Raw genomic sequence first — 21,767 nt, 5'->3', positions numbered from 1 at the left:
TTTTGCAGACTCACTATAAGCTTCAATCTAAAAACAAGTAGAAGTATACCAAATATATCATTCAGAGAATGGAATGGCCATTCCATTGTTTCCGAGCCTGAAACCTTCCTTTTAGCTAGAAATACACATTGCGGTGAATGGAAAGAGGACAGTTATCTGTCTTATACCCAGTTCTTAAATACAAAGTTCCAGTCCTAACCAAAGTTATTTTTATGGATATTATTTGATATTAGCAGATAGTTGGATCTCAAAACATTATCCAGGTGGTCATTACCAGTCTTCTGGAGCGCTAGATTTTTTTTTTTCTATTTTAATTATTCTTTTATTCTTTTTCATTTCTATCTTTCTTCATATAATTTGTACTCTGTTTCATTGTTCCTTTTTGGTAAGTATGAAACTCCTAACAGTTGTTGAGTTATAGAAATTTCCCCTCCAAGCTAATGAAGGACATAAGCAGAACTAAAGTTCCACTTTTAAAAATTTGGGACCAGTCAGGGCACTATTACAGAAAGGGTCAGGTGATATCCCCTCTACAACAATCTAACTTGCCTGATTGCCCCAGGAAACTGTCAAAAACTGTTGCTTGCCAGGATCCCTGTAAAATCCAGGCTTTCCTTGCTCTTGCCAAGACTGAATGAACTCCAGTGCACCTGTGAGTTACATCATTCTGGCCAATCAAAATGGCTGAAAACCATATCTAGGACAAGGAGAAGGAAGAAAATAGTGGAACACTGCAGTGGAATGGGGGCAGGTGAGTATAACCCCTGTTTAGTTTAGTTCCACTGTAATGCTGGGTTTGTCAAGGAGATAAACTAAAAGTGTAAGGGTAATGTTAGGGCAGCATTGTGGATCAGAGATTAGCACTCTGGCTTTTGCAGTACTAAGTCCAAGGTTCGAAAAACAGCAAAAACACTATCTGCATGGAGTTTGCAGGCTCTCCCTATGTTTGCATGTGTTTCCTCCAAGTACTCCGGTTTCCTCCCTCCAAAAAATGTGCTTTAGGTTAAAATTGGCTACAACCCCCCCCCCCCCCCCACCCCACCCTAAATTGACCTTAGACTGTTGACTATGTGACTATGGTAGGGACCTTGGATTGTGAGCCCCTTTGAGGGTCAGTTCGTGACATGACTATGAACTTTGTAAAGCTCTGTGTAATATGTCGGTGCTATGTTAATACCGGATAATAATAACTTTGTCTATTCCAAGTTCCTGTACCAATATAAAAAACCTATTATGTTCATGCCAAAATTCAGCCGATATGAAAGAACAATAAACTGCTCCATTAGCACCTTGTAAAGTACAGCACGACCTTCCTAAAATAGCAACTAATAACATATAATGGCTTCAATGCACAGTCCAATCATACAAGATGTATTCATGATCAATTCTCCAGATATTTCATATCTATGCAATGATTTTTTTTTTATCCTTCATCTCTATTAATCTCAACAGTGTGAATCTGCTGGGGATAACAGCAATTTACAACTTCTGAAATCCCAAAGTACTAATACTACCTGATATCAACAGAGAAAATTTTAATTGCACAAGGGCACTCCGCAGTATGGTGCCCGTGTACGTATTTCCAGGACAAAACCTATGTTATAATTGCTTTTAATATTTACTGGCTTTGACTTATTTATCTTCTTCTGTTACAAATGTCTTTGTATGTACAGTAAATGTACCATAAAGGACCTGGTCACAGTTTTATAATGTTAGAGTTTAGTTTTGCTTTAAGTGAAGCACTGTGAATGTAACTTTGTATATGAACACAAAAAGTAACATACTTGTTTTTATATTATTCATCTATCGAAACATAATGCATATTGTCCCTAGTTATCATACGTGTCTATGGCAGTTTGATTTTTTATGATAGTAAAGCTAACCCATCATACTTATTTCAATAGATACTTTTAAAAAATATTAGAAAATATAAATTAAACAAACATATACAACTGCATTAGATTTGTTTCATTGTGTATGATTCTTTTTTTCTGTGTAAAATAAAAGCATTAGAAGCAGATAAAGAGAACACAAAGGGATGAAAAGAGACATTGGAAGTGTAGAGAAGTTAGAGTTGTCTGGGCAATTAAAGAAAAAAAAGCACAAAGCCATTAAGATACTCAAGTTACTGCATGTACCTAGAGCAAAATAATATTTCAAAAGGACTTTTATTTAACTATCAGTATAGGGTTTGCTGACTTGAAAGGTAGTCAGAGAATGTGTGTGCAATTTATTCTTTGGGCTGCTTTAATTAAATTATTTCTATAAACCTTTTCAAATCCCTGAATCAACTGAAACCTCATAGGAAAAAGTAGTACACCTCTGGGTGGGATCTTTTTCAATGAACCCACCCCTTGGTGTGTAAGGAGCCAATCATCACGTGTAAGTGCAGTCACATGACTGTAGGGAGGTGGATGTGCTAACCCAATGAAAATCCTGAATAAAATGGTTCCTATGTATATGGCAAGTAATACAATGGTGGATCAGTGGGGCAGATGTGTGCAGTAAAGGAGAATCCATTTACTAATACTTTTTAGTATCCACTTTCTGCACATTTGTTTATTCATCAGGGTTGTTGTAAGAATTTTCAGATTACCTTTCTATATACAGTATATATATATATATATATATATATATATATATATATATATATAATGTAGCTACAATTGTACAATAATAGTATCCAATAGTGAAATGTAATTGTTAATGTCAAAATTTTTGCAAAAGTTTTGGTTGTTATTCTGTCTTTTGACCCTTTGTAGAAAAAACAAAGGGTCTGCAAACCGAATGATTTTAGTGCCTAAAACTCCAAAAAGTTGAAACATAAATGAACATAGATGGGAACATAGATGGAATGAATAGATGAGGTCTGTAAATCTGTCCATCGAGCCCTGTTTGTCTATTCAGTCCTAGGATACACACAGGCCACCTTAGAGCAGAGTTCTGCCTAGCAGTTGTAAGAGACCTGATCTTTTGTTTCTTTTCTTTTTATTTAAACTGGGTGCAGTTTATCATACATATCCCCTCCTCTCCATCCTGTGATTGAACAGAGAAAGAAGAAGTAGCACACAGGTGTTTGTTTATCACTCTACTCTCCTTCTATAAATGTAAATTAAAGTGGAACTAAGTCTAGGTACACATTGCATGGGAAATGTGATTGACATGTGTACAGCGGCTGTCCGACATCATTCATGGATCTGTCCTGGGGTGCCGCTCTCTCTTCCCCCCCCTCTCCCCCTCCATAGAACAGAACGGCGCTGTTCATTCATCTTTTGGTCTTTTGTTGTTCATGAAAGTTTGTTTCCAATGACAAAAATCTAACGCAGCCCTAAAAGTCCACATTTGAGAATCCACGATCAGGCAGGCCATTATTGCAAAAGGAGACAAGCAATGTCCCTCCTGCAATAATTCCGCCTATCTGCCTGGTCCCTCTGGGTATGTGTTAAAACGCTGATCTGCTCATTCACAGCTTCAGCTTTGGTTGTCAGAATATCCAGCAATCCCAGCTTCCCCTGTGCGAGCCAGGGATGAATGAACTCCTGTGCAATTGTGCAGGAGGTAAGTCAACTTGGCCTGGCCAATTGAGATGGCCATAGATCATCTAGAGGAAAAGAAAAAGATGGCGGCGTCCAACAAGGGAACAGGGAGAGGTGAGTGTTGTGGGATTTTGTTCAACTTTACCAACCAATCCTAATGCAGAGTATTTTTTTAGTACGGAGCAGTCACAAGTAAATTTACTTTGAGTTTAAATTCAGATTTGATCATTGCATGGGAAATAACCTGACTACATGAATATGCCCAGGCTAAAGCCCTTAGTGGCAGCACGGCAAGATAAAAATGAAAAAATAAAATAAAATAAAACTAATGTAGTCACCAAATATAAGACATAGCATTCTGCCATATATTACATGTTTATGATATAATTTGTATAATTTGTACTAGTATCTGATTGCTATCTTTATTTATAAGTGTGTCTTTCTGTGGCCTGTTACTTTCCTTCACCTTCTTATACCCATCCCCCTTTTAAAGTTGGAAACAATAGAAAAAAAGCAATCAGTAAAATGCATTGTGATAGAACAGAACTCTGACCTTGTATCCCATGACATCTGACTCATTGGCTAATGATCTGACGGCTTCCCAGCCCAAGGACACATGGGAGCCATTCCGTATCCACTTCACAATACTCGGAGCCTGACTGGGAGCTGGGAAAAAAGGAAAAAAAATGAAATTTATATATAAATGAAATGTAAATACATATTCCAATTCATGACCAGAGAATTGCTGTCTATCCGTTAGCCCTGCCAGCACAGCTGGAAGCTGATAAACCATGGCTTGCTCCAGCAGCATCATTTTAATAGTGACTCTACTTGGCTGAACTTAAACTTCACTTATAAAGCGGAATCCTTTTATCTCTTGTGTGGGTCACCAATGCTTAGCCTTGTTTTGTAAGAATAAAATCTCAATACATTCTGAAGAGAGCATTTCACAGTCACAATTTTACAGCTCAGCACATGAGGCTTCCTGTTAACATTTTGATTCATAAAGCCGGTATGATGGGTTGAAGCCAATTTTGTGTTGTCTCTGATAGAATGTAGAACTGTATTATGTGCAAATCCAAACCTACAATGGATCATTCTTTTAAGCTATGCAATATTTTCAATGGATTAGACAAATGATTAGATAATTAGCACTAAATTGATTAAAATTAATCAAAAAATGTTTTTCTTTTGATCTTTTTCAATTGATGTTTGGGTTAAATGATGGTTGAAAATTGATCTTTTTCTTTTTGGAACATTGATTTTTTTTTCAGTTTTTTTTAAATCAATTGTTGAACAGTTGGATGGTACATTGAATACTTGCAGGCAATTGCAAAGGATCCGTTTATATGTCATTTGTAAAATCAATTGTCTATACCATGAGGGAGAATTGAATTGTGATCATTTGGTTTGACAATTGAAGGATGAGTCACCTGCCGAAAATGCAACATGGATAATTATTTTTTCTGCTGCATTTTTCATGGAATTGGTTCCTATAGTCAGCTGTTTTGGCTGGTCTGGAATGACAAAACTTTTGCACGTGTGCACATGGGAGTAAATCATCCTGGCACCTAGTTGTGCTGACATTGTATATTGAGCTGCACATATATGGCTGATGTGCTATTTAATATTTTTAATAGATTACACAGAATCAATAAATGAAACATTTTTTGTGTTGATCAAGCCAAGAAGGTGCATGGGAGAGAGTGCTGGGTAATTTGTGGCTCCATACATTTGTCTGGCATTAGGCAATAGAAAGCTAGTGGTAAATCAGGCTCACTGTCTAGTACAATAGGGGAAGTCTAGTTAGATAGAACCTCTGTCAGTTTTTACAGTGTCTGTGTCTCCGTTGGATAGATTATTTATCCAGGTGACAATTTCCAATGGTAACAACAATGAAGAAAGTGATAAAAATCCAAAAAATAATAGTGGTCACTGGAACTGGAAGTAAGGGGAAAATCTTTCAATAAGCATGCTTGATCTGAGACAGTTGTTTAAGAAGGGGATTTCAGTTGATTTAGAGATTTTCTCCAACTTCCTATTGCGTCTCCAGGACAAGAAGTGAAAGGAAATCTCAGCAATGGCACTCAGACACAATAAAAAAAAAAATCATAGGGATTTTAACTCTTTCCTATGGTTTTCAAGACTATAAAACTTTTTACTGATTCATGAATTTTAGCAGAAGATGGTTTGCTTGACTTTAAAGACTAACTCCAGGGAAAAAATATCCTTGGGGGCTACTTCTGGACTCCATCGGCCAATGCTTGTTCAGGTCTAGAGTGATGTATAAAGCCCCTGCAGGCTTCTGCTCTGTACAATCAATCCCCCTGCAGTCTTTTCTCCAAGGCAATCTGTACAGAGTTTAAAGACATGGCCATAAGTTGCCATGTGCCATAAGCTATACCAAGCTGTGATTGCAAGCACTGACATCATTTCCTACAATGCAGGATCTATACCCCTGCACTTTAAATGACGCCAAGGGCCATGGTGCATTGGAAGGAAAAGGATCTTCTCCAACCGACAGGGAAGAGTAGGAGAAGGTAGGTAAGAGTCCTTCCTATGTTTCCTCAAGACATAACCAAGCATTTACCCATGGAGTGCTGGTGGTGCCCCATTGCAAGGGTAATTTTTTTTTTATTCCTGGAGTTAAACATAATCCAGTCAGGCAATCCTTCTGTCCACAATTACATGAGTGATTGAAGCATGGTACTATCAGTTAGCAGAGAAATAAACGCAGAAAGCGATGGAATGGAAACAACAGGACACTTACGAGATTTCTTGGTGCTTCCACGGACGACCGCGCTAGGAGGTCCGAATCCGGCTTTGTTAAATGCTCTGACCGTAATGTGATATAATGTATTTCCTTCCAGCTCTGTCAGGATGATAGAAGACTCATTTCCAACTGTTTTCACTTTTTCTGCAGCCTCTTCCTGCTCCATATCATTCCAGTAACTAACCTGCCAACAGTGACCACACACAAGATTAATTTTGGCAGCTGTGAAGCTTTTACTTTATTTCTTTATTGGCCATTTGAAGGCTCTGGACTCCCCTCGGTGAAGAGGGGGGCTGACGTCAAAAATGAGCAGGGTTATTTTAGACATCAGGGATTTGATAGGATGAGTTTAACGCCTGTGTTATCAGCCAACCTGCCCGGTTGTCTGGGGTCAGGATCAGTACAGGTTCATTGATATTCTCAGCATCAGGTAAGGAGTAACAACCTTCGGCTAAATAAAACTCAGAGACAAATAATGGCAGGGGCTCAAAGGGAAATTGTAGGAGACCCCAAGAATTTAATGCAGACTTGTCATGCAAAACAGATCTAGTTGTAGCCAAATGGTCTATAGTGAGATGGGCTGAACGGGACCAACCACTACCTCATTTCTATTGGGCTTAGTACACATAAAAATATTGCTAACAATTTTGTGCTCTAGTACAAAGTGTTTGTATTATGTGTTCAATAAAAAAAAATGTATCCCAATAGAAATTCATTGTGCTGATAATTTCTTATCAGTTAGCATTGCACAGAACACTGTCCCACAGAAAAGAGGAAGGTTTCCTACAGCCTGTAAAATATGCAACCATCATCATTAAAGTCTGCAAAATGTTACAATTTTGTTGTTGGGTTTAGATACAATTTACAATACTCAAAGCAATCAATAGACACTATAGGCATAGTAAAATTAAATGATTATTCATAGTGGGCACCGGCTCCATGCCATAAAAACGATGACGATCATCAAATTTTGTAATAGGTAAATGTACTCAATGGCTGTACCCCATTTTCCATACGTTTTACTTGACATCTTTACCTTGAATATTAACCTTACAAATTACCTGAATAGAATAACAAGATTGCCCCCCTTATAGAGGGGTTTACTAGAAAATTAGCAAAATGCATAAAATTGTTCAAGAAGCAAACCCGAGCAGATTCATTTTTTTCATTCATTTTTTTAGTTCTGAGTATGTGGATGCAAGCATGCCCAGATTGCTCACAGGGCCACCTAGGCTAATATTGTGGCTATAATATTATCATTATAATACATAAAAGAGCTTAGCATAGGGCCGTTCTGGCCACAATCATCATGATTCCCATCAATGACCTATCATCATGGCCGCCCTCCCATAATCACCCCTAAAGCACAAGCTAACTGGCCTAGGGGAAAAACTACAATTCTGTCCTTGAGTACAAGCCTAATAATTGTTAGGATCTCTTGGAGAAAGAGGCGGTGGTGACACCCTGAGTCAGTTTCCATTCCTGAAAATGCTTATATGAAAGGGGAGCACAAAGGTGACCTCATCAGTGTTTGGCTCTACATTTCAAAACAAATGGAACTATATCCAGTTAGATTTGAAAATTAGGAGTCAGAATTTTTATTTATTTATTGGACTGTACTTTATTTGTCAGTGGTAGAGTATTGCTCAGCCAATCCGTCTATTGGAAGATGACAACTGTCATTGTCCAGTGACCAATAATAACGATATATCAATGTTGGATCAGAACACAGATTGCTCAAATTCCAATCTGAGATTGGAATAGCTCTGATCCAATTTAGAATTAATTTTGTTCAGAAATTGCAGTGCTTAGATCCCAGGACTGGCCAAACAGAATAAGAAATACTTCTGCTGCCAAGACCATTCACATAGAGCTATTTATAAATCTTTAACTAGTCCTGTTGACACAATGATCTGAAGTCTCAGTTTTATAACAAACCCTTCACCCTTCTCACTATCCGAATAGAGAAAGAACGGTGTCAATATGATGGATAAAATCTGACAGAACACCTAAGGATAAATTGTAGCGGGTTGATGTTTTACTGAAAGCATAAGCAAAACAGCCATGGAAGGAGACGATTCTCTTTCAGCTATTCAGACTAAGACAGGTGTCTGTCACATTCAGTTTAGAAAGAGGTCTGACAATGTCAAAATGACCTTTGCTGGGAAAACAGGGATAAATGGGTTGATGGATGTTCCTGGAATGCTACACAAAATTTCCAGCTCACTTCTATTTAGTACAGCAAAAACATAAGAATTGTTCCTGTGAATAAAGTCATTTTAATTGGTTTTGCAATGTTATTTACCCACTTCAGCTCTTGCACCTGTATACTCCTTATGAAACAATGCAACTTTCTTTATTATTCATTCTACAATAGCTGTCATTGCTAAATGACACTTTTTTTTCCTTGCAAAATTTGTTTTTCTTGCTATGCAATTCAGCAACAAAACAACATGAACGAAAAAAATTCTCTGCCAGTCCTCAGGTTTTGCCATAATGTGCAATATGTTTCACATATATGGCACATTTAGTGGCCAAAGCAACCCCTGCCAATGTTGCAGTGGCTGTGATTGCCTTGGTGGCTAAGTTGTGGCCTTTGCCATCTTTGTCCGGTTTTCTGAGTTGGACCTCTATTGACCAGGTTGGGATGACTTAGCTCCTTTGCTTCTACATAGGGGATACCTCATCTTAACACAAAGCTGTGCTAAGCTGCATGCAAAGCTCAAAATACAGAAAAATATCAGTTTTGCACTTTTTATCAGGTTGAAAAAAAGTGTATTGATCAAAGTTTCACTGGTAAAATTTGAAGAATTTGATATCAGTACAGCAATTTATTGTAAAAATTAGTTCTTTGTATTATACAACAATCGCTTGGTCAATCTTGTTAGTTCAAATCTTGTGATAAGATGAATCCAGTAAAGTCACAGCTATTTTTCTCCAATGAACAAATCTTGTAGGAACTCTAGAGTTCTAGAGAAGGAGTGTACTTTGGTTCATTTGCTGGTCTGCTATCCATGGTGCTGAAACACAGTTTAGGCATTAAGGTAATGTTGTTTTTTTAAATAATAGAAGAATGCCTCCTCCTTATGCACCAGCCAGGTACCGTAAAAGAAAATTAAAATTTAATTTTTCCCTTACTTTAATGCATGGATAGGATGGTGAGAGGTCAGAGGGATCCCTAAAAGCAGTTTTCTGTTGAGAGGATGATCACCTGCTTGTCCCCAAAGAATATGCAGGTGAGTAAAACATGAGCCCTCCACCAGCTGGCACCTCTTCTTGTACAGTCAGAGTGCCAAATTTCCTGGTATTGCAAAGAATTGGACCAGGGTGCCTTGCTAGAATACTGATTTTTGAGGTAAATCCGCTCGAAGCATACCCACTTCCCCAAGGCTAAGGGGCATGTGTACTGCGATAAGCATAGCAAGGAGACTTTGCACTCTCCATTCCTTTGCTATGGGGATACAAGCCTGCACGCTGGGCTAAATTCTTCAGGGAAGGGGGACATGATGTTCTTTTTTGTACATTATAACACAGGCTTAACGGTACAGTAAAGCAATTCACTAATAAAGAACAGATGTTGGATAAATTCAGTTTGATGAATTTGTCACATGGGAAAATCCTGTTTCATGCTATTTTAGATTGGTAAATCGTGTTTGAAATGGTGTAAAACCACTGCAAAGAATAGAGGAAATGTGGAAAATAGAAAAGTGGTCAAAAAGCCAAATGTTGGGAAACTTTTTTTTTATGAAGCATTAATAAACACCCTCATTAGTGTTATTGTAGACAAAAAGTACAGATTTGTTTTGTAGGTATGCGTCACTTTTTTAATGTTTATTTACACATGAAAATTAAGTTTGTGCTATGAAGCATACCGGATACACATAAATGCAATGCTTTTCCAAAGTTGAACAAGTTGTGGCACTAACCAGAAAAACAAAAAATTGAAAAAAAAAATAAAGAAAAAAGTGTACAATGATTGCATTATAAATAAATAGAAATAAAATAAAGCAGTAGAAAAATAATGGCTAAGAGGGATAGTAAATAATTTTTAATAGGTCTAATAAAGGGTAAATAGAAGCACATTTTATGAAAAAAAAATACTTGTATGGTTTCTTTAACATTGTAGGCAGATCTAAGCCAACACTTTTTATCTTTATATAAATAAAACAATATAAATACAAAGTGACAATAATGTTTCCTGTATCATGTTTCATATCCATTTTTATAGCAGTATATATAGCTGTTGCTGTATTACAAGTCCCGGTAAAATTACTGGTAAAACAGCAGCGGGAGCACAAGCAGAAGAGGGGAGCCAGGCTTCACACGCCCTGTGTACCTCGGTGAATGTGTTAGACAAAGTAGAAAAATAATAGGAACCCCTTTTTAGGTGTCTTTGCACCTTTTAGTAATTTCCTTTCATATCCTGTCCCAGAAAAACAAAGGATTTAAAAAGTAACCATTCCAAAAAGAAGGAAAACTCTACATTAAAACAGTTATGAACAATGTTCCCATTGAGATTTGTCCCCTCACCAAACTGTCTTATTTTCTCTATAGTTTAGATTTTCTATCTTTTTTGTTCTAGAGAAATGAAGAATAGTGAGTGAATCTTTTAAAAAACATAAACTTGACAGAAAGGAGCAATTTAACTATTTTAAAGTGTAAATAATGCTCAATCAGGCAGGTCATTGTTACAGAAAGGACAGGCAATGTGTCTTACTTGCCCGATCACTCTGGGTTTCTGGTGATAAAGCCGTGCTCTGCATGCGCAACATCAGTTTTGGTTGCCAGGGAAAACCAGCAATCCTGGCATCCCATGCTTTTGCCAAGGATGAATAAACATCATCCCGGCATTGCCAATGAAGATGGCCAAAGCTTGTCCAGAAAAGGAAGAAGAAAAGAAAAGTGGTAGACCCCTGTGGTAAAAAATGAATAGGCGGTTTAGTTCTGCCTTAAATGGACAACCGTACTATGGAATGGCTTGTGTTAGTTTGACATCAGTTTGAGATGTTAAATTGGATACACATTCTTGTTAAAGTGAACAAAAAAACAGTTGACACAAGAATAAACAATGTCATAGTAAGGAAGGACTAAAGCCCATCCCCAGGCAAAATTTGCCCCCTCATAACTCATACCTTCCACCATTAATGGCCGGTGATGCATTTCGGTATTATATGTACACCTCCACCAGTACTGATGCTCCCCCTTGTGATATACCCACATTGCTGCCAATAAACATCCAAAAAATGGAATTCCCCTGTCATTGAGAAGCATTGTGCAGTGTGGGTACTCGCTCATCCCAACTCTGCAGTCCAGAATTCTTGGCATGTGACATAACCATGGAGTCATATAATTCTTTGGGGCTTGGGATGTACTTTATTAAAATTGTAATCATGTGACTAGTTAATAAAGTAGTAAAGTGGAGTCCTTTCTGGAAATAAAATTTAAATATTCTTTACCACTGGGGAGATTTTCTTTGCTTCCTGTCCTAAGCATATACACACCTAAATGAGGAGAAGGTCTTTTGTCACCAGGACAAGTGCCAATGAAGGATTTTCCTTCACCTACTGGTATGGTGGCAACTAAAAAATGTTAAGTATCTGATCACTTTATGTCACAAGACATAGATATGACAGGGAATCTAAATATCTCTGGCGGGGATACAGATAGCAATAACAAGCTGGCAAAAGCTCTCATCTATCTCTGCCCTATCAAAAACTGATTTTATTCAATTTGGCACCCTAAATGGAAATCACACACGTTTAGGCAATAAGAGGTCCTTGGAATTATTTCTGCACACAAGTCATGGGTATGATACAGTAAATATGGCATATGGATATAATAATGCGATACAAAGGACATATACTATACACATACAATCGCCAAGTAGCCAGAACACTATTTAGAAGTGTGCCTTCTCCTTCAGACTGGAAACCTTACACCTTTTTTCCAGGTTACTGACATATCACTGTTGGTTACTAAGTGACCTGATTAGAACACGGCCCAGCGGTAATGCGGAGCGTGCCCCGTGGCGATTTCTGTGACGCCAAATGTTGGTTGACATTAGCAGATAGAGGACAATCCCAGACGTTGAAGTGATGCCTGTCATAGCTGGTCATTTACACATGGATAATTTATCTGGAAGGCAAGCCAAAAGTCTCAAAATAAAATGCATACAATATAAAATAAATCAAAAGCCAGTTAAATGGGTAAAACTGTCACTCTTTGTCATGTATACACGATAAAAATCATTAAAGAATGGCTTGTACAGGAAAAGCTTAAAGGGAAAATGTCATATATTATTAAGTAAACATGGTGTTTGTTAATATTTGTTACTGTTAATGAAAGATTTATTACGCAAAAGTTTGCAGTGATATTCACATTTCTGAATTCTGTTGCTGTCATATTTTTATGATGATCCAATCTCAAACATGCTTGCAAATGTTAAGTTAGTAATGCACTAGTCATTGCTATAACAAAATGTATTTAAACAACATTTGGAATCTATTAATGGGAATCTTGTAATGGGCATTGGCATGAGCATGGTCATAGGGCCTAATTTATTAAAGCTCTCCAAGACTGGAGAGGATACACTTTCCACAGTGAAGCTAGGTGATCCAGCAAACCTGGAATTGACTTCATCAAAGTCATTTTCTTTTTGATTGCAAATTTTTTAAATCCTCGATTAGATCCATTCCAGGTTTGCTGGATCACCTAGCTTCACTGTGGAAAGTGTATCCACTCCAGTCTTGGAGAGCTTTAATAAATTAGACCCTATGACCATGCTCATGCCAATGCCCATTACAAGTCCGATCAAGTGCCAGTCCAGTGGGCAGGGATGTTCTTGATCAGGCTGGTCAATGAGTCCGTGGTTTTTATTCTATGTATACAGTTGGTAGTAATGGAGTGCTTACCTGGTCGTGCACCCACTTTAAAGCCTTGCCAGATAGACATCAGATGATTTTGCTAGGAATGATCTTTTATGATCATTTACAGTGACAGATGAACACACAACACCCATTCTGTTCAGTGGAGTAGGGGGAGGCCAAGTGACACCCCATTGTGCTTTTCTCCAAAGAAATGTACAGCAGTCATTCCTGATCAGCTATTCATCACCCGTAGTGGATTAGTGAACATCATCAGGGGACCTCTTTACACATCTCTTTATGATTTTCCAACAAATGTCCTGGGCAAAGTCTACCCAATTAGAAACCATTAGGTTGAATGTTGTTCGGACGTCCCTTGCCATATACTGCTTTGTAATTGCTCATTTGTATAGCCAGTTCTATATGGATTTTTGGTGGCTCCCTCTAATAGCTTTTCATCTATGAAGAAGATACACTCCAACCGGTGGATATAACCTTTGACCATCCAGCAAAAGAGCTGTGTATTTTTTTGCTAATCTGTATTCGCGTTAACTTTTGAAATAAACCCAAGGAAAAGGGCCATTTTGGGCAGCTTCAGACACGAGTACATTTAATATTATCAGTCTCTACATTCCCTGAAGAAGCGAAAAGGCAAATATCTAATATCTAAGGCATGGTCTTAGATAATAAATTGAACTCAGATTAATGATATTTTAGCATGCAAGCCCATGTCTGAAAACAAACTACACACAGTACGAGGTTTAAGTGGACCGGTCATATAGATATCATGTAAACTGAACTCATTGTAAAAAAGATTTTTTGGTGGGAGTAGTTTCAGTGACATACCTTGAACAAGCTTACAGTAACTGTGTGAAAATTGTGCTGCAGGTAGTTGAATACCTGATCCTCCACATGTACTCGAATATAAACCAATGTGACTATTAAGTATATAAACCTACTGAGTTACCTACTGAAAACACAGGAAAACTACAGTGACTCTAGTATAAACCTAGGACACAATATGCGCTGGTAAGATTTAAAACAGTAATCAATAGAAATGCCAATAAAATCAATGTTAATAAATACACGTATGATGTATCATTGTTTAAAACATTAATTTTAAAAGAAAAAAATTTATCACATGGGCTCAGTATCTTTACCCTCACCCCCCTTTACAAGAAAAATTCTTTGCAATTCTAAGTTTCTTATGACAGGTCAGTTGTTTTTTACTGATCTTTTGTGCATTATTGTAGGCAACCAGTAGATGGCATTACATCATCATGTAAAGTGTACAACAAACTCAAGAAACACTGGTCTAAAAGTTTTTGTTCTACACTTTACACAAGGACACCGTACCATCCACTGGTGGGATCCAAATATATACCAAGATTATTTTTCTCATTTTTAGGGTAAAAATCTTGGTTTTTTACTCAAGTATACTATAATTATTTGGTGATAGGTCCATTTTAAAGAACCAAGTCAAAAGTCAGAATTAAAAAAAAATTTGCCCGATTTTTTCAGCAAAAGTAAAATTTGCATTTAAACCTTGCTGTCTCAAAAGATAAGCTCTTGCTTAAAATTGACCAGGTTTGAAAGGTTTATTTTAGGGCATGCACACACATCTGACTTTTTTAATATTATTCAAGCAGAGACAAGTGGCCAAGCTCCTGGAAGCTCCACAGCATATTAACTTGTAATAAATGGGACACTAACCATTTACAGGCTTTTCTCCAGCAAGAAAGCATAAGAATTCCCAATATACACTCCAAGCATCTATTAAACATTTCAGTACATAATAATTCACGAGGTCCTCACAGGGAGAACATTTAAATAAATGGCGGCAGCCTAAGAAAACATGACTGTATAATCTAGCAGCAATGCGGCTGAAGCAAGTCAATCTATTTCTATAAAACAAGTCACTATGCATTATAGAACACAGTAAAACATCTAATGAAATCAACTATGCTGAAAAAGTTTTCTCAAGTAGAAACACATCGGAATTCTGTTTTATATGCTAATGAATGCAGCTGCCTGTTTGATGCAGTGCTATATCTTCTATTTCTTTATTTTAATAGCGCCAAGTTGATTTTTTTTCCTTCTTCGGCGATTGTCATGAATTTAATTTATTCAATAGCCTAGTGATACTGGAAGATGTTTACGAAATTACATGTCACAAAATGAAATCACAACATAATAGTAGAGGAAGGGGAAAAGGGAAAAGCCATCTTATTTTTTGGTGAGAACTACTTGCACGCAATCAAAAGATAAACTTGTAAAGGTAACAGGAAATATTTATGCTGCGGGGAGTGGAAGATTACAGCTGTGTCAGAAAGTTTCACAGGTTGCAATGAACAGGATTCTGCTGGTACATTGGGACTTCTTCATTGTATTGTTTAATATACCTTTTTTCAATATAAATATTGTTCATGAAGCTGCTAAGGGCAAATGTGTAAAAAAAAAACAAACAAAAAAAAGCTTGGATCAGACTTGAAGCAAAACTATAGAGGCAGTTAGGACTAAAAGAAAAAAAAACAGGGACAGACAATGTTTGCTGTAAAGTACATGATTATGGTAAAAGTGTTTTTAGGAACGTGCTTGGAAACAATCTGACTGTTAAGCAAGTGAAACCACAAGTTCCAATACACTGTTTTTTTCCCATTGTGGAGTAGAAAATTTGTCTGTTTTCTCAGTACAGAGATATCTGGAGGAGAGAAATAGATTCAGATTGCCTTTAATAAAGCTTAGTAGGCTATTTCACTACAGAAGACGAGCCTGGACAACTATACAAGACAGTAGGTACAGATAGAGATGAAAATGATCCTGGTCCTGTCAGTAAAAAAGAGGTCAAACACTTACCTTACTGGCATTACAATAGTTTAAACTCGGCCCCTTTTTTTTTCAGCCACTGCATGCATTCCTACTGTATGCTGTAGTTTTTTAAATTGAATAATAAACTTTATTCATTATGAAAACAAACTCTATGCTGTAGTTATTTTGATTGAATAATACATTTTTTAAACTTCCTTGGATCAATACAAGCAATTTTTTATTTATCTTATACAAAATTATTGTGAATTTCTCGGTGATCCTCCTGCACAAACCGGCGCCTGCACCAACGTCACCGGGAAACCCTGTAGATCTCGTTTCTGCAGTTTGCGGCTAGGGATCAAGGAGGATTGACGTATCCCCAGGACCTGTGGGGACATGCAGGACGCCAGGGGACAGCGACAGAACAAGGTAAGTGGGTTCTTTTTTAGTTAAAAGCTACCCCGAGTGTGACTCGGGAATACTGATTTTTGCCTAGAAAATCCACCCCGAGTCACACTAGGGAATACTGCTAGGGGGGTTATTCGCATAAACGAAAACAATACAGTCAGGGTACATTCATACATTGAATTACGAAGCAGCGCACAAAAACACTACATTACAATCTCCCACAACATGCTCGCAAATAAATACATACAATCCTGCACACTGCGGTCTGATACCGCCAAACCCCAACAGATTGCCAACCAAAACTTTTTACAACAGCTATTATCATCCTAAAGAGCTCTCAGGCTGGAAGCTTTATTTGAGCTCGTACACATTTAAACACAATATATACATCGAATAAAGAATGGCTGTGCAATGAGGGAATGGATTGGGGATGAGGTTTGGGGGTGGAAGAACTCAAAGGTCCGAAGCTTTATAGCTGTCCCACTTATCCCATCCCAGGCTTCTCCATAGTGGGAGGAGGAAGAAACGTGACATGGAGTTCCATGCAGAAGTTGAAGATCGGTCCACCAACGTCCTTCTTATGGTGTTGCAGTCGAATAGGACTCTCAGCATCGTTGCGATGTCCAGAACTCCCTTGCCACCCTTCTGATGTGCCTTGAACATCTTCGCTCTCTTCACTCGGTCCATCTTTGAGCCCCAGATGAAGTTGAATGTCACCCTTGTGATGGCCTTTCTGGTGTTGGTGCGAGGAGGCCAGGCCTGGGCGGAGTAGTGCAACACAGGGAGGATCTCACTGCGGACTACCAGTGTCTTCCCTTCGATGGTAAGGTCTCTGAGGCTCCAGAGGCCGAACTTTTGTTGCATTTTCGACAGCCTCTCTTCGCGAGACTTCAGGGCTGCTCCCTCCTTCCCAAATCAGATACCACATGCAAATCACATGCAAATTTTAAGCTAATCAGACTACAGACAGAACAAATTGATTGGCTCAATGACATTTGCAAAAAATGTGCATGCGATTTGCATAAAAGTTGTATTTTCTGTCTCTCTGTATATCATTGTCCTCCCCTAATCAATACAATACGAGCTAGATAAAGAAATCATCTGAACTGTTAAATATCTATTGTGGCCAGGATTTCGTGACACATGAGCCACCTGAAAGGTAAAAACATTACCTCCTCCATTACCAGGTGTTTACTCTGGGGCACTTTGACCTCCAATTAGGAGATAGGTATTTCAATACACCAAAAACGTTCATTTATAAAAGCACCATACATTTCAGCCTACAAAATCCTTGCTGTGAGAACTAGGACACAAGGGTATCATTGGTTTCCGCTGTACAGTGATTTGACTTCGGTGATTATTGCCCTTTAAGCATTCTTTAGTATGTGGAACCCATGGAAGCGGAATGACTAATTAAACCTCCAATGTGTCCATAACTCAGCTGAAGCAATTAAATTGCACATTTCCAGTAATGAAGCATAAATAAAAACAGTGTGCAAAATGTTATATTCCATATGTGGCACCGTCATAAAAGAACTGGATCCCCGGCCACCTCCATCTCTGCGGCATCACCACCCAGAGTTACCTATAATTGCCAGATGACATTAGGAATGGGCTCTCCACAGGTGTAGCAACAGCTTTAATTAAGTGGCCGTGGGTAGAATTCCATGGGCCTCATGGGTGTACAGCAGGGGCCTGCCAAAGTTATCAAGAATTTCAGAGTTAAGCCATACTGCTGACTTTCATAACTGGTTCTCTTGTGAATGACAAGGAAGATCATTATAAGGTTTGTACCAAAAATAAATATGAAAATAATAAAAAAAAAACTAAAAGCTTTTGAAAATTATAGAATAATATAACACAAGGGATCATGAGCAGGATTGTTCTAAACATAAAATTTCCCCAGAAATAAGTACAAACAAAAAAGCTTAAAGCAGAACTAAAGCTGGAAAAAAAATTGCAGGAAGGCAGGTTTTCCATTGGGAAAACCCAGAAGAGGACCAGATGAAGATATCGGCAATGAAGTGGGGGTAAGCAAGTTTATTTCCCCTCTAAAGACATAATCTACCTTAAAATATTTTTATGATATTTTTGTGACATTTGATGTATTTTGCAAAGTCTGGTAGGCACAAAACCCTTTCTATTGGTCAGGATATTTTTTTGGCATGATAACATCCCTGTGCTCTTCAGCAAGAGCTAAATGCTTGAAATGCTATTAGAATGAACGCCAGCCCATTGTATTCTATCAGAATTTCCAGTTCCTGCCTCTTGTTAGAATGAGGTAATCTGTGCCCCCGGGAAGCAATTTTTGGGGTTAAACTGTTTGCTATGTTGGGGTAGCAGGAGTTGGGGTATGAGGTCTGTTTAATAATTATTAAACACAGTCGTGCATGATTCTTCTCTTAAATTAAACAGTATGAGCACCCAAAATGGTCTGATATAAATATCAGTCCTCAGCAATTTGCTGTACAGCAGTGCTTAAACTGAGAAAGGAAAAGTTCCAGGAGCCAATCAGGTTCTGCTACAGCACACATGTGCTGGTCGAGAAACTGCTGAGAATGAGCAGGACAAGAAGGATGACCTATCGGACAGTCAAAAGGTATCAAATGTACAGGTCATTCTGCAGTGCTGAAGTTGTAGTGGATGTCCCAGATCTTAATATGTTGTCTGAATTACAAGATTTGCTAAAGAACATTACAAATCCAGGTAAAACATGACCCATATATGTAATTTTAAATGTGTGATTACTTATTTCCCTAGAGTTCAGCTCTTAGAATATTCAGACTCCTATATAAGCCGTGCCTGGTCCTTCTTCTTGTCAGGGCTTTTTTTGCTTGCAGGTGGCCCCATGACTAAAATGAGAGAATGAATGTACAGTACATACAATGCGGAACAGAGGTCCTTATAATGCATAAAGCTTTGCTGTAAAACTTGGCCTTGTCTCGTGTCCACATATTTAAATATATAGCTGGAGTGAACAAGTTCTAATTGCAGCACATTTTTGTCATACCTCAAACCCCAGCGGTCTTCCAACATTATCTTTGGACATCTTCCATGATACAAGGAGCTCTGAAGCAGACAAGCCTGTGGCTTTCACATCTATAGGTGCCGTGCTTGGCTCTGCAGGAAGAAAGATAAAGAAATATTACACTGCATGCTCCCTTTCAACTTGAACATTAACTTTTCATTCCAGACCCCCTTGATCAGTCTTATATGCTAATAGATAGATCAGAATATCTAAACTTCATTTTAAAAATATCTCATCCACACATATTTACACCACTTACATTCTTAAAGCAGCCAAAATAACAAACATAAAATAACAAGATGCAATGTTTACCTTTATTCCTACAGTACTTTTTCCTGTCATTAGAGGTCCTCAATCTAAAGGCCAGCATCATGCAAACCAAAACCTCAGAGCCCAGGCAGTCCTGGACTCAACCAAACCTTTGTCTAGGCAGTGAAAGGTGAATTAAGCAATGCATTAATCTGTCCGTGAATCCAATAATGTGCAAGGAAAAATCATTTTTCCTCGATTTTCTCGATGTGGTTGGGTATTCTTTTCAAAGCGATTTATCACCACATTTGCTCGGGTAAGAGAATTATCTATTGCAAGAAGATAATTCTTTTTGCCACCTGAACAGCCAAAATTCCTTTTGCAAAAAAACCCCAATGTGCTAGAACGTTGTTGTGCTGCTCATTTGAAATGGAATCCCAACACACTAAGGCAATGCAGCTCCAATATTATGCATTGAAGCACACCACATGTACAATCTTCCATGTGTGTTACAAAAATAGTGCTGTTGTTTTAATGTCTGTTGTTTTAGCATTTTAGTGATTTGCCAGCTCATACATTTCCAAGGCTGCCTTAAAGAGTAGAAAAAGGAACATTTAGGCAACATCCTAAATCTCTGTTTCTGCCATGTAGATGTAGATGAAATTGGGTGTCACAAAAAAAATTCAGTAAGTGATTAATGTAAAAGGCTGGTAAAATGTTCATGGTGGTAATATACAGTATCAGTGATCACCTGGCTTCATGAGATATCAGCAAACATAAAAGGCACTGTAAGCACGTCACAGCTAAAACAGCACTGTCTATCGCTCTACACATCCCACCATGAACCTCGAGGTCACAGGCTCAGTGTTGTCATGTCGTAACCAATATACCAAAACCTTGTATCTTATGTATTGTCATGATTTCAGATAAGTATCAGAGTTTCTTTTCTAGCCAGAAATGAATTCAGTTCTTTTATCTCTGTGAATATTTACGGAGGTCAAGGGAACAACACAACACAGCAAATATTCCCGCATAGATGTAGAGGGTTTTGAAAGGGTTTTGATTTTTATTATTGCAAAAAAAAAATCTCATAAATAGGTTTATATTTTGGCTTTATGTGCAAAATCTTGAAATTAACTTTGCAAGCATTGATAACATAATAATAAACTATCCGGGGCCAACTCAAATGCAAGGCAATTCTATTTGGTTTAAATGGTGACCCAATAAATATACACAACTCACCTGCACGTCAGCCTGCTGTGCTTTGTGGTGCACTGCAAGGAAAATGTGAATCAGTTGGTCCTGTGTTGTTGCTCAGTGAATGGACTATGGTAACACAGTGCTTCATAACACATTAAATCATTTGTACATGTGACGTGTACATGGCCACAGTGGAATGCAGTGTTATAAGGACACCGCTCTTGCCATTTGCTTGGCCAGCAAGGTGTTGGAACTGACTGATTGGTACAATTAGCTCCTCTTTATCCTTCAAAGGAAACTCACGAATGTTCCTAGACCCAACATCTATTTTCTCATTTCTTGATTGGGCCCTAGTCACACCTCAATGAAAAGGGCTGCTCATTTGAGTTGTCCTCTTCCTAAAAAGCTGTTTAGGAAATGCTAGACACCATACTAACTTTTCTCCGGCATGCTCCAAAGTCATCCTTTTTTTAAACCAGATCTTGGGTAAGAAGGTGCTCCAGCATCTTCTCATTAAAATCTTGTTGGTAAGAAGGTGATGCTACCCAAAAACTACATAAAATGGGGTAAAGGAATGTATTATGTAATTATTCCCTTCACCCCCAAAGAATTACTGTACTTGCATTTAAAGAGATGGGGGCTTTATATAAGCATTCAAATACTGATAAGAAAGAAAGATACGTTTCCATGTTTCTGTAAGAAAGGTATTCATGACCTCTTTATGTTTCTAGCAAAACAATAAATAAAAACACATAAAAAAGAAAGAGAAAGAAAAAATTTCCAAGGGGTGGCTTCTACTGTATCTATAAAGAACAATATAGAGAGATAGAGATCAACCTCTACAATTCATAACAAACCAACCAGATCTGCAGACAAGACTTAAGACTTCTGAACGAGCTAGG

The 21,767-nt window shown here is 37.9% G+C and overlaps 1 protein-coding gene across 1 annotated transcript in view; it reads right to left on the bottom strand.

Moving 5' to 3' along the window:
* Positions 1 to 21,767, bottom strand: part of CNTN5 (contactin 5) — a 790,266-nt gene that overhangs the window by 3,926 nt on the left and 764,573 nt on the right. Inside the window, exons 23-25 of the mRNA XM_072402864.1 lie at positions 19,399 to 19,508; positions 6,307 to 6,493; positions 4,090 to 4,202 (exon numbers count right to left, since the gene is read on the bottom strand). Of these exons, the coding sequence (XP_072258965.1) occupies positions 4,090 to 4,202; positions 6,307 to 6,493; positions 19,399 to 19,508 (410 nt within the window). The remainder of the gene's footprint in view (positions 1 to 4,089; positions 4,203 to 6,306; positions 6,494 to 19,398; positions 19,509 to 21,767) is intronic.

This window comes from Pyxicephalus adspersus, chromosome 1 (assembly GCF_032062135.1).
Source record: "Pyxicephalus adspersus chromosome 1, UCB_Pads_2.0, whole genome shotgun sequence".
In the NCBI taxonomy this organism is placed as follows: domain Eukaryota; kingdom Metazoa; phylum Chordata; class Amphibia; order Anura; family Pyxicephalidae; genus Pyxicephalus; species Pyxicephalus adspersus.
The sequence above is the reverse complement of the archived record's forward strand: the minus strand, read 5'-3'. Positions and strand labels throughout refer to the sequence as shown.